Below are 14,437 nucleotides of genomic sequence, written 5' to 3' on the forward strand. Positions count from 1 at the left end.
GGGCCCCGGCTCAGGCAGACCTCACTCCCTGAAATGCAAATGGCCCTCATACCTCGGCCTCCATCAGGAGCCTTGTCCCTGCTCAAGGCCAAGGGGGCGAAGGCCACACCTGCCTCGCTCACCTCCAGATCCCCAGGGCCTCACACAGCACCTGGAATTCAATGGGCATCTGTCCAACCGTGCCAGACCGACTGGATACAGGAGGCCCTGCTCCGGGCAACCAAGAACGCCAGAACAGGCGTCTGTTCCCGGGTTCTGGGTCTCGATGGCACAGATCAGGTTCCTCCGGGGGAACTCTTTGCAAGTCCGCAGAAGCCTGGTCCCTCTGAGGAGCCCACCGCCCTGCTTCTTTCTTCCCTAGGACTCGGGGATCGTGCAAGCTGGGGCTTCCTCCCCTCCTGGCTGCCAGGGGAATGTGATCACGGTGGTCCCTGCCACCTTCCCTGCTGGCACAGCCGCGGTGGCCTTGCCTTGATTTTCTAACTGCCACTTTCTCAACTTCAGCATCTGGGAGTCTCATTAGAAGCCTCTGCAAACCCACTCCAGATGTGAGCAGGAAATAAACAAACAAATAAGCAAATGGGCAGACGAGGCAACCCCAAACAATTACACCAAAAATCAAATGACGGCATGCAGGCCCACATGGGGAAGGGGGGCGGAGAATGCAGGGAGGCCCTCACAGGCACCCTGTCAGGCCACTTGGAGGCTAACTTCCAGCAAGGAATTGGATAAACAGAAGCCTGGAGAGGAGACATACTGCTACCCACAGGCTAAGTGGCGTGTCGCATGTGACCCTTAGCTTCTGGTTCTGCGTGGCCTTGTCACCACTCCCAAGCCTCCAGTGGGAAACACGGGGCGGGCGGCTGCCACCAAACTCAAAACGCCCAGGCTTCTTGTCACAATGAAGAACTGGCCACACAATACAATTTCATGCAATGTCATCTTCATGCTCCAGGGTGAGGCAACCAGAGAGGTCAGGCCTCCATTCTCGAGCATGGCCACCGGAAGAGCGAGTTCCCCCAGGAGGCCAAGCCTCCATGTCCCAGCACACATCTCGCATCAGAAGGAGGGAAAGCCAACCGCAGACACAGTGAATCGCCCCTGGCCAGGCCAGCTGAGTCTGCATGTCACAGCCCCCACCCGCCCTTCCCACTGACGCCTCACTTCCCAGCACTCAGTGGCATACACTGCTGGCCCCCCAGACCCTCCTCCTCTTGAGCATGCCATGCTGCTTCACACCCTGATGTTCTGCACACAGGTTTCCCCTCCCTGGAATTTCCTCACTCCCTCCTCACTCCTAGCTGTAAATGGAACTCTACCACCACCACCACCCCCCCTCCAGGGAACCTTGTTCAGCACTAGACTCAGTCAGAGGTCTGCTCTGTCCTGGGTATCGGGGAGGAGCAGGAAAAGTGAGAAGTGGCCTGAGGCCACATGGAGCTCGATCCTTCAGACCCAGCATTTCATTTCAACCTCCCCAGCACCCTCTGAGGTAGGCATCTTTATTATCCCCACTACCAAAGGGAGACAACTAAAGATGCAAAAGATTTGTCAGTGTGCCCAGAGATAAGTCAGAAGAAGGCTGAGGCAGGAAGGACAGCCAAGTCCTCCAGCAGGCTCACCCCCAAAACAACGGCAGCCACTCCCACCTTCACCATGATATGAACATTCACTCCTCCTGGGAAACTGCGGGGAGAACTTTTGCGTGAACTGAGCCTGTCTGAACTCTCATCAGGCCCCGGCCCCTGGATACATAGGCTCTCCCTACGCACTTGCCAAGGAGGAAAATGTAGGCAGAAACTCGGGGGGCTGCACACACAGGTTCACTGCTGGGAGTGGAGGAGGGTGGGTCTTTGACGATATACATCTTTGGACTCCATAGAAATGTTGATCACTGTGGTAACTAGAAATCTTATAGAGGCTTCCAGTTATGGAGTGAATAAGTGACAAGGATGAAAGGTACAGCACAGGGAATCCAGTCGGTAGTATTGTAATTATGGTGTCGTACGGTGACAGATGGGAGCTACACTGTGGCAAGCACAGCATAACATGGAGAGTTGTCCAATCACCCAATCTGTCCAATCACTCTATCGCATATCTGAAACGAATATAATGTTGTGAGTCAATGATACTTAAAAAAAAAACTCGAAGAGAGCGCCTGGGTGGCTCAGATGGTTAAGCGTCTGCCTCCGGCTCAGGTCATGATCTCAGGGTCCTGGGATTGAGTCCCCCATCGGGCTCCCGGCTCCTTGGGAGCCTGCTTCTCCCTCTGCCTCTCTCTCTCTCTCTCTCTCTCATGAATAAATAAATAAAATCTTAAAAAAAAAAAAAAAACCTCCAAGAAACAAATGCTTCCTGGAAGAATAAAGGGGCAATGAAATGCCCCAAAATACAGCTTCTTTCATTCCCTCACTCACTGAATATTTATTGAACACCTACTATGTTGCAGGTGCCATTCTAAATGCTGGGTATTCAGCATCAGTCAACAGAACAGACAAAATCCCTGCCTGTGTGGAACTCATATTCGAGTTGGGGAAAGACAAGCATCAAAAAATAAGTAAGTGGCAGTGAATTTAATGAAAAGAAATGAGGCAGGAAGGGAGAAAGGGGTGCCAAGAGGAAATGGAGTGCCATTTTCAAATGAGTTGGGGAGGGAAGGCAGATGGGGTTGAAGCCAGGCCCTGAAGGTGAGGAAGAAGCCTGCAGACACCTAACTTGTCTGTGGGAGGAGTGTCCCCACAGAGGGAACAGCCAGCACAGAGGTTCTGAGGCCAGACCACGCCTGGCACGTTTGCATAGCAGCAAGGAACTGGAGGGGAATGGATGGGCGTGGGGAGCCAGTGGCCATGACAGGGGGCAGGGCACGAAGGCCACGCAAGGACGGTGGCTGTTATTCCGGTACAAAATGGTGGCTCCAGTGGACCTTTGGGTTCACATCTGAGGTTCCCACAGGACACTTCACAGGGAAACACCTTAGGGTGCCCCCAGCACCTTCCTGCCTCCTGAGACTGCCAAGGGGAAGGCTGTTCTGAAGGCTGTTTCAGAGATCCTGTCTGGACACAAGCCAAGCAAGACCCACAGGCCTTCCTCCCACGAATCCTGCTATGGCCTCCACCCAGCCAGGTCAGCGTTCATAATCACCCCAATGCCACTTCTCAAGGAGGTGCTGGCCATTGTTTAGCAAGGGATGAGAAGCCTTCTCTGGCCAGCAAGCAGATGGTCAGGGCTCTCATCCTGGCTGGAGATGGCTTCGGCCCGAGTGCCAGCCACGGCTGCCAAAGGGCTTCCCTGCCTCCCCCTGCCCTGCCCCTGCCATCCACACCTCCCTGTCCTGCTCCTTCTCTCCTGGCCAGTCACCCTGACCCTCCAGGTCCCTGAGAACCCTCTCAAGGAACAGGAAGGCAGTTAGAGGGATGCTGCACACAGGTCCCAGGCACAGGGCCCGTGGCCACCCAACCAGGGCTGCAGTGACTGGGGCCAGGGGCAGGCGACCTACAATTCTCTCTCTTCAAAACCGACACTGCTTTTCCCTGGCAGCCTTCTGCACCTTCATCAGGCTGATTGTTACTCTGGTGCATAACATTTGTCAAACCCATCAAATAGCACACAGCGAAGGAGTGTATTTTATTGCCTGCCAGTTATACCTCAACATAGTTCATTACCAAAAAGTGAGGGCACTCTCTTGACATGGCTGGCTCCTAGTAGGAAACAGGCATGCCCTCCCTGACAGAAGGGTAGGAGATGGTTTGGTTGAGACCAAGAAGAGGACACAGGATCTCATTTCACTAAGGAAACGGGGGAGGGATCCAATCTGAGCCAACGGTCTTCCCAGATGTTGGGACCACGTCACGTGGTGCTTTTCCTGAAATCCTGGTATTTAACAACAAAACCTATTCCCTCTTCTGTGCTGGGGCCAACGGATCAGAGAAAGCAGAGAACACAGGGTCAACAGGAAAGGGATCGAAATGGGGCCCTATCTGTCTTCCAAGGGGCCACCGTCGCATGCATGGGAGAGGAAAGCACAGAAGGTCTGCTGAGTCCTTGCCGTGGCCACTCCTACGGGCCCCGTTGCACAAGGGGGAATATGTGGGGGCCAGCACAGCCTTGCCTTCCTGTCCCTTATCCAGGCCTATATCACGCATCTCCTCCCGTCCCCAGACGCACTCTAGAATCTGGCAGAGGGCTGAGGGAACTTCAGAGTTAATGAACTTTAATCTTCTAAGGAATGCTACAATTAACATGCCCTGAAGTACAGTTGCTTTGTAATTAGATGGAAGAACAAAACCCAAAACACTCGTCCTGGTAAAGTTATTGTCGAACTTCCTGGTAGGTTTCCTAGCAATTAAACTCACTTACTCATTTCATCTAGAAAAAGCATTTATTACTTCAATTTAAACTAATACCATAATGATACGATGCGTGTTATTAATGAGTTCCTCACCACTGCAGTTCAGTCGTCTGGCCTGCTTTGCCAGGGGCCAGAAGGAAGACGTTGTTGGCACGGAGCATTAAAATAGCATTTGGTCCAAATGATGCTTTCTTCTGGGGAGCTTCACCTCAGGAAGACTCGGGGGTAAGGCCCAACGGCTGACGGAGGTCTGCTATGAGAACCAGTCAGGCTGTCCGGCTGAGAAGGTGTGATGGCTCACCAGGGCCACCTGGGACCACAAAGTGAGTGTCCCCTGCAGGCGAGACAGCTGACCCCCAAAGTCTCTCTGTCTCCCCACCTAACAAGAACACAACCCAAATGTCAGAGGCCAAGAGACAATAAGCAGCAATGGGGCCAGCACTGGTCAGAGCTCCTGAGGAATGAAGTCTGACCGAGCACTTAGCAGGCACCAACTAATTGAATCCACACATTGACCCTATCAGGCAGGGATCATTATTTGATCCCCACTTGACAAATGAAGGGACGATCGTACAACAAGGCTGAGTGATATGCCCAGTATCACACAGCTACAGAGGCACAGCCAGGATCCAACCCAGGCAGACTGCCCCCGAGTCCAGGCTCCAAAGCACTATACACTCAAGGTCATGCCGAGCCAGAGTAGAGGGGCAAACAGCTGAACCTCCTGTGTACCCACACCCAGTCCTATGCAGGAGGAATGCCGACAACCGCCACTGCTGGTTCCCATACAGGGATTGTAAGGATCATGCAGACCGCTGGCTGTGTGCCAGGAACTCTGCTGAGTGCTCAGTATAGCTTACGAATTCCCAACTTGGTTCCAGCGGTGAAGGAGCCGAAGCTCCGAGAAGTCACCATGGGCAGTAAGAAGGAGGGAGAGGGGGAGCAACCCACGCTTTCTTTTTGTATTTGCTTCTTTTTTGCACTTGATATGAAACTCAAAATGTATTTCTTAAAAATGCAGTGAAAAAATGTATCTCCCATGCCTGTCCCAAGTCATTGTGTTTCTCTCCCTAAAACAGCATTTCCTTACACTGACTCAAATACACACGCACACACACACACACACACACACGCTTGCCTTGACACACAGCAACACGCCACATCCCGGTTCTCGCTTTGCCATCGCCAACGAACAGTGCCAAGTGTTGGAACTACTATCCCTGGGTACATAAAAAACCGGTTGTAAATTACGTATATATATCTTCATATATTAACCAATTGGCTGAGGATGGACATTTGGGTTGCTGGCCATTTCTGCTGCTACCAACAATGCTACAATAAATCTTTGTGCCCTAAGAAGAGAGTCTACCTGCAGTGGTCGCCATGGGGACCCAGAGGCTGTGCATGAGCAGAGCTGTGATCCGGGCTTTGGGACTCAGACCTGGCCGGCCCACCATTCCTCGGCCACATGACCCAGAGGAAGCCTCTTTACATCTCTGAGCCTGTTTCCTGACCTGTAAAACAGGAATAGCACAAACCCGCCGGGAAGAGCCACCATGAGCTGTTGCTCCTGACATACCCGCATCGTGCTTAGCCCAGAGTGAGGCTGGAAAGGCATGAGCTGTTCCTCACTGACACCTGAGGCACCTGGGAAATTCAGGCTCTGCCTTTGGCTTGGACTCCAGGCCTGGGGTCTGTCCTCAGTCAGATCACAGCTCCTCTCTGTGTGTTTCCTTTCGTAAGCAGCCACTGGCAGCTAGAGGACCAGGGCCATCTGGAGATGAAGACCCCCATGTCCTCTGTCTGCCCACAGGTCTCTGAATGGGCATAAAAAATAGGACCTGAGGGCAAGGTACAGCTCCCAGGGATCCTGAGGGTTCTAAGCTCCTCCGTGAGCCTCTCAGGTCTGCTGGGCCTATAGTCCAGCCTCACCCCTGGCCACTGCCCACAACCGAGCCATACGATCTTTCCCTTCTCCACTGCCCCCAGGCCTTCCAGCATGCTCTTCTCTCTGCCAGGGACACTCTTCCTACCCTCCTCCCCTCCTTGTCCTTTGCTTACCTAACTCCTAATAGTACTTAACGTAGGTCCTTGTCACCTCTGCCAGGAAGCTTTCCCTAACCACCTTGCCACAAGCTATGTGATCACCACCAAGAACAAGATTGGCTCTGAGGGAGGAAGTCAGGCCACAGCTTCAGGGAGAGAGATGGTCTAGCAAGAGGAGCTGTGCGTGCCCAGTGCTGGGACCTAACTGTGGACACCTGGCCAGGAGGGAACATCTGCCCTCAGTGCAGAGAGTGAAGTTTTGGCCAGAGAATATGACGTTTGGGTGGGGAAGGACTTCTTAAATGAGATGAAAAAGAGCTAACCATATAAAAGATGATTAAATCTGACAACAATACAATATAGAACTTCTGTGCATTAAGACAGACTGAAAGAAGTTATCAGCCACACTTAGAAAAGGCTTAATTTTTTGAAATGGGCAAAAATTTAAAATGATAAATAGGCATTTCATAGAAAACAAAAACAGCCCATAAAGATATGAAAAGGTGCTCAACTTCATCTGCTATCAAGAAAATGTAAATTTAAATCACAGTAAGATACTATTTCACATGAAAATCTTAAAAGTGAAAAGACTACCAGGTGTTAGTGAGGTTGGGGAGCTTTGAGAACTCTGTTGCAAACAGGTAGAAATGTTCTGGAAAAGAATTTGGAATAACCTAATAAAATGAAACATGCCTAGACCAAATACTCCAGCAATTCTGCTCCTCAGGATAGAACCTCACAAAACTCTTGCACACATAAATTAGTGCAGTCACTGTGGAAAGCAGGACAGAGGTTCCTCAAAAAATTAAAAATAGAACTACCATAGGACGCCTGGGTGCCTCAGTCAGTTGGGCTTCTGACTCCTGATCTCATCTTGGGTCTTGATCTCACAGTCGTGAGTTGAAGCCCCACACTGGGCTCCACATTGGGCATGGAGCCCACTTCAAAAAAAAAAAAATAGAGGGCGCCTGGGTGGCTCAGTTGGTTAAGCGACTGCCTTCGGCTCAGGTCATGATCCTGGAGTCCCGGGATCGAGTCCCGCATCGGGCTCCCTGCTCGGCAGGGAGTCTGCTTCTCCCTCTGACCCTCCTCCCTCTCGTGCTCTCTGTCTCTCATTCTCTCTCAAAATAAATAAATAAATAAAATCTTTAAAAAAAAAAAAAAAATAGAACTACCCTGGATCCAGTAATCACACTACTATTTACCCAAAGAATATAAAAACACTAATCAAAGGGATACATGCACCCCTATGTTTAGAGCAGGGTTGTTTACAATAGCCAAGATATGGAAGCAGTGCAAGTATCCATCAACTGATGAGTGGATAAAGAAGATGTGGTATATATATATATATAATGGAATATTACTCAGCCACAGAAAGAAAGAAATCTTGTCATTTGCAACAACATGGACGGAGCTGCAGAGTATAATGCAAAGTAAAACAAGTCAGTCAGAGAAAGACAAATACCATATGATTTCACTCATATGTGGAATTTAAGAAACAAAACAAATGAGCAAAGGGGAAACAAGGAGAGAGAGAGACAAGCCAAGACTTTTTTTTCTTTTAGAGAAAGAGGGAGATAGAGAGCATGAGCGCGGAGAAAAGCAGAGGGAGAAGGAGAAGCAGGCTCCCCACTGAACAGGGAGCCCAATGCGGGGCTCGATCCCAGGACCCCGGGATCATGACCTGAGCTGAAGGCAGATGCTCAAACAACTGAGCCACCCAGGTGCCCCAAGAAACAGACTCTTAACTAGAGAGAACAAACTGCTGGTTACTGGAGGGGAGGTGGGGGGGGATGGGTGAAATAGGTGATGGGGATTAAGGAGTGCACTTGTCACAATGAGTACCAGGTGATCAAAACAAACCCCCCCCAAAAAAAGAAACAAAGAAATACTGAGAACATTTGAAATTTTAAAAAATAAGTTAAAATGTTCATAAGTTAAAAAAAAACCTCTTGCACACAAACATCAAAAGACAAATATAAGAACGTTCTAATGAGCATTATTTGTAATAGCAAAAACCTGGAAATAACCCAAATGTCCATAACACTAAAATGGATAATAAATGAGATGATGCTATGCAACCATAAAAAATGATTGATAACACCCACCTGAATCAGATGCATGTATCTCAAAAACCTAATTTTGGGGAGTGAAAAAAAAGCAGTCACAAAAGTGTACAGAAGTGGGACTCCATATATTTAAGGTTCACAAACAGGCCAAACTGGGCACTCTGTCTGGCAGGGTCCATGCATGTGTGACAAACTAGCAAGAAAAGCAAGGATGGGGTTCGCATACTGTCAGGACAGTGGTTAAGTCCCCTCTGTGAGGGAGGACATGAGAGCAATGACAGGCACAGGGCTCCTTTGCATCTTTTTAAACTGGTATGGGTTCATGGAAGTTTATTCTCTTATCATTCTTTTAACTTGACATCTACATTATCATGTGTAACTTTTGATTATTTTTAATAATTTAAAAATCAGCACATGTAGACGATAGCCACTCATAAGATCCTGACCCATCTCCGGCCTACAGGCTGGCCCAGGAGCCAAGAGCAAACCACTGCCCCCCTTGGGGATACAACGGAGGAAAGACCCTGGGGTCCCGACTTCATACCCCAGCCCTGGGCAGCCTTAGCCAACTTCCTCTACCTGTCTGTTTCTTCATCTATAATGAGCTCCCAGCAACGTCGTCCTTGTACGTTACATGGTGGGGACTCAGTGAATATTTGGTGAATGAATGAGTCAATGATTTCGAAGATTCCTTCCTAACTGCCGCCCTCATCCCAGTGTATTCACTAGAGAGAAACTGCAGCTGCAGCTTCTGGCACCCACCTCCCCCGACGCACAAATGAATATCCCAGAATTTGAAGTGGCGCGTCAGAAAGTTCTCTGTTCTGTTTGATCCAAACTTTTGGTATTTTAACGTTTTACAGATTTTCTCTCCCAAATGTCAGCTTCTCTTCTATTTTCCCTTTCGCTGTCACAACAAGCATACAAGTATTTTTGATGGAATTTTACCAAATGGCACATCTTACATTTTGTAAACTGTATACATGCAAACTCCTCTCGCACCCCTCTGCCAAGTTCTGTCTCAGGGCCCAGGGATTTGGCTCCTTTGACCTTCGACTCCTGACTCCAATGCCCCATCCTCAGGTTCCCGATCCTGAGGCAGGTCATTCCTGGGTTCAGAGGGAGGCTGAGGGGCCAACGGGGAAGAATCAGGCCTCCGCCAGCAAGGGTGGGACTTCCCGTGTGACATTCACTGAAGTCCTGAGCACACCAGCCTAGGAATGCCAAGTCCATTCCAAAGCACTCTTCCCTCCTTCTTGGCATCAACTCTGCCTGGCTGGGGACAGGAAAAGGAAGCTGGAGCCTAGCAAGCCCCAGATTACAGAAATAGGATGGTGCCTTGGCAAAGTGCATGGGCATTCAGGTCAAAAAGAACCTCTCTGGGCCTCATGTACTTTACCTGTCAAATGCCAACAATAATCCCACCTCAGAGAGTCACTGAATGGCTTCAATGTATATGTAATATACATTTAATATATGTAAAGATACTTGCAGATCAGATCAGCATCAAAAAAAAAGTCATCATATCTCCAAACCACTTCTGTTTGACTTTGGAAGGAATAAAACAGTCTTTACACTCAATTTGCTTTTTAATTGGGCTCATCTGCAGCTAGTGCTCCAGTGGTGGGGTGGAAGAGGGGCCCTGAGGTGTTCTGGAGGCACCATTTGTCTTGGGCAAATCAGCAGCATGAGTCCACCCAATGCTCTCAGACAGGCCAATGCCAGCCATGCGGAGAAGGCACCCACACCCCGCACTCTGGTGGCTGCATGAGCCGCAGCAAATGGCACAAGGGCTTCCACCACCTTGGCTCACCTAACACAAGGCAGGTGGGAAAACAGGCCAGAGACTAGACGTGCACGAAGGGCACAGCCAGGACAAGCGGTGGGAGTCAAAGTGGTTAAAGTCTACAGAGAATATCTTGGGGCACAAACCTGGTCTCAGAGGCTGTCAAATCAGAGGACTAATGTCCAGGGCCCATAAAGGTAGGAGGTCCTGCACAGAATCCAATGAAAGAGCTTTGACCTCCAGAAAGCCTAAAAAGCCAAACAAATCAGCACTCAAGACAGCGACAATCAAATGTGTGGCCCTGCGGAGGTGTTCCATTCACCCCCAGCACCCAGAGCAGAATAAGCAAACACGGCAGGCTGCCACGAGTCCCTCCCCCGCAGCATGGAAACCTCATGGAGCAATCACGGCATTTTCTGTTGCTGAGCCACATACAGCCTCAGCATCCTTCTCAACACAGCATTCGAGGCTCAACCTGTCCGCTGGGGGAAAGCTACTGGTCACCCTGTGTCTTTATGGGGTCACTGATAAAGTCCAGTCTGGTTGAAAACTAACTTCAAGGGGCGCCTGGGTGGCTCAGTTGGTTAAGCATGAGCCTTCGGCTCAGGTCATGTTCCAGGGGTTCTGGGATGGAGCCCCTTGTTGTCCTGCTCCCTGCTCAGTGGGGAGCCTGCTTCTCACTCTCCCTCTGCCCCTCCCCCTGCTCATGCTCACTCTCTTGTGCTCTCTCTCTCAAATAAGTAAAATATTGAAAGAAGAAAGAAAGAGAGAGAGAGAGAGAGAGAGAGAGAGAGAGAGAAAGAAAGAAAGAAAGAAAGAAAGAAAGAAAGAAAGAAAGAAAGAGAAAGCAAGCAAGCTAACTTCAACCCCACCAAAGGTAACAAAAGCGTCCATGTCAGAAAAGGGGCACACCTTTTGGTTTGACTGCAGGTTCTGGGTCAGAGGGGAGAGGAGAGGGGCAGGGCAATATAATATATCTGCAGAATGAAACACCCTAGCCCACCTCCCCGACCTCAGAGGTCAGACTATCCGGTGCCTTGTCTTTATTCCCATTCTTCCTTTGTCTTATGTGAAAATTGTCTGAAAACCCCATGTCCTCATAAATAAGTGGATTCATTCACACAGTGACAGTTTCTTAGGCCCTGCTCTGCACCAAGCATGGTGCTAAGCAGCAGGGACACAGGAGTGAACAGCAACTGACCTGCTCTCCTGGAGCTTACAGCCTGGTGTGAGAGGCAGCATTCATCAACGATCAGCCCTCATGAGTCTGTCAGGACAAGCTGAGAGCAAGCTGAGAGCAGGAGACATGTGTCTGTAAGAGCATGTAACCAAGGGGCCTGCTCCAAGGAAAGAGGGTAGGTAGGGACAGGTAGGGATCAGGGCTCCTCTCCGTGGGTCTGGATCCTTGAGCTGACTGAGGGTAAGGGGTACAATAATACAAAAACACATAGTCTGAGCAAGTGCCATCAGGTGTCATTCATCAGGTGCAAGAATTACAGGAGCCCAGGCAGGGTGGACAGGCTGCAGAGCTGCGACCTGCCCTCCTGTGACTGAAGTTGCTGCCTCCCAGGCCTTAGAGAGAACCAAGGCTTGAAGAGTTTCTATAGACCACAGCGTAAGGGGAGCAAAGATATCGGAAGAAGGGGGCCAGGGTCCCTGTGGACCCTGCCCCACAGCATCCAGCCCTCCCCAGAGGTCAGCCACAGAGCACACTGGATGCCCAGGTTGAAACATCAGTATGAGGGGTTCTTGGGAAAGGCCAAGCACCTGAGAGATGCCCTATGGGCTCCTAAACCCGCCCCCCCCCCCCCCCCCCCCCCCCCCCCCCCCCCCCGCCCCACGGCCAGGGATAGAATGCAGGTGGGAGGGAGAGGCCAGGTGCTGGCCAGCGTCGAGTTCAAGTGCCCTGAGCCTCGGGTCACCCTTGTCTCCATCACCACCTCATCTTCATTTCGGCACAGTGACTTTGCTCTTCCAATTCCTCCTGGAAGACTCCAAACAGCATATTTGCTCAAGAGCTGAGGACAATATTCCAGTCTTAGAGAAGCAGAGTATTTAGGCAAATGCAAACATATGCTGGCTTCTCTTCTTAGTTACATTTCTTGGCAAAGGAATGATTTCACCAAGAGACGAAGTAGGACTTTCGAGGGCCCACCCACTCCATCCTGGCCCCAGCCATGGGGCTGCCGACCCTTATACCAGCCCCCCTCCACCCTTTAAAGACACATAATATCAGTGGTGGTGGCTATGAAAGGTAACACAGCAATCATGGTGAGGGCACTACCCTGTATCCTGACTCTAGTCACATGAATTTACCCGTGATAAAACTGCACAGATGTGAATACACACGCCCATGTGTCTATAAACTGGAGAAGTGTGAAAAAGGTCCGTGGATCACATCAACATCAAATCCTACTTCTCGTATATGAGTTATGCCATGCATTGCCCATGGGGAACCTGGGTGAAGGGCACATGGGATCCCTCTGGATTATTTCTCTTAACTGCATAGGAATCTCAGTTATCTCAAAATTAAAAGTCCTTTTTTAAAAAAACACAAAATGTGGAAACCATTTCATCTTGGGACTAGGACAGGCCTGTTTTTACAGAGTAGCCATAAGAAAACCTGAAACTATTCCTCCAAAGCCCATTTTTTGTGCATTTTTAACAAACAAATTTTAATTTTTTTCATCTGGGAGGTCTTCAAAACAGCCAGGTCCAGCCATACCCACATGATCCCAGCCTGGCCCCATGACTTGGGGTGCCCCGCCCCTGACCTATGCCCCCGCCTGAGACCCTGACACTGAGGGGAGACCAGGGAGCTGGGAGGGGCAGGTGGCTGTCCAGTGTGAGGGACAGTCTTTGAAGAGGAGTCTTCTGGGAGGACCGTGCCCACCAGCCTCCATCGCTACCTACGTGCAGCCCTTCAGATCCCTGCCAACAGTTTATTAATATTTTATTGAAAACTCTAAGATGATTCAAACTTCAGCTGTCATGATAAGGTGTTGTTGCTAGGCAACATTCGTGCCTGTCTACAGATCGGTTTCTGCAGCTCTCCCCCACCTTGCAGAGCTCAAGGTTGGGCCCTACCAACCCCGAGACCCACTCCACCCGGATCACCAACCGCCATGTACCCCCAGCCCACCCTGAAGCCCTCAGCCGCCACAGCAATGACCTGGCTTGGGGGTCTCCCAGCGCCTGGCGTGCCTCTCGGGAGCCCCAGAGCAACCCCTGCCCCCAACTCACCATACTCGCTGTCATAGAACATGACAAACTTCTGCCAGCGTAGCTCTGTCACCAGCCTGAGCATGACGTCGTTGAGGCGCACGGGCGGTCTGGAGGCCAGCGTGTAGGCCTCACCATCAGGGCTGGGGTTCAGGTGGCAGGCAGTGCGCGGAGACCCTCCTGGGTTGCGCTGGACAAAGAGGTGTGGGATGTGCATCGCATCTGTGAGAGACTGCAGGGCACTGGCAGACGCACAGCCAGTGGACGTGACCAAGGCCAAAATCCCCTGGGTCATGAGGTCACAGGCTGGAAAGAGAGGAGAGAGAGAGAGACGGAGAGGTCAGCCTGGAGACAACGCTGCACCGACTTTGATCCACTCGGCCCAGGCCTGGCAGCTCGTGCCCGGGAGCCTCTGAGAGATGCTTGCCTCCCTCCCGAGACTGAGAGCCACCCCGGGCCAGGCCAGAGGCTCTCATCTGCAGAGTCCCACTGAGGCTTTCAGGGCCCCTGCCAGCTGCATGTTCTTACACCCATTCAGCAGATGAGTCAACGGAGGCCGGGGGGAGGCAAAATCATTTGAGTAGCCTTGAGGCTACTCAAGGAGGGATGGCAGGACAAGAATCCCACCCACATCTGCTTGTGACACCCATCAGAGCTGCTCCATGAGCCATCCTGTTTCCCACCTGGGATGTGAGCCCTTTAAGAGCCAAGAACTCGTTTTGTTGATCTGTGTATCTCCAAGGCCAAGACACAGGCCGTGAATATACCATGTGCTCTATGATTGTTGGCTAAACTGAACTGATTGGGACTGAAGGGAATGAATCACATCAGAAAGTCAGGGAAACACTTACCCCAGAGGACTCGGGTTGCAGGCAAAAAAAAAGAAAAAAGAAACCCCAGGTCTTCTGGCCAATTCCACTTGATTCATATCATAAAACACTGGGTCAAACCCCAGATGAAGCAGGT

The 14,437-nt window shown here is 50.7% G+C and overlaps 1 protein-coding gene across 1 annotated transcript in view; it reads right to left on the reverse strand.

Annotated features, from left to right (window-relative positions):
* The window catches only part of GRID1 (glutamate ionotropic receptor delta type subunit 1), a 700,883-nt gene that overhangs the window by 535,226 nt on the left and 151,220 nt on the right, over positions 1–14,437 (reverse strand). Inside the window, exon 3 of the mRNA XM_035023220.1 lies at positions 13,493–13,777. Within this exon, the coding sequence (XP_034879111.1) occupies positions 13,493–13,777 (285 nt within the window). The remainder of the gene's footprint in view (positions 1–13,492; positions 13,778–14,437) is intronic.

The sequence above is a fragment of the Mirounga leonina genome, unplaced genomic scaffold (genome assembly GCF_011800145.1).
Source record: "Mirounga leonina isolate KUSES-001 unplaced genomic scaffold, KU_Mleo_1.0 Mir_114, whole genome shotgun sequence".
Taxonomy (NCBI): domain Eukaryota; kingdom Metazoa; phylum Chordata; class Mammalia; order Carnivora; family Phocidae; genus Mirounga; species Mirounga leonina.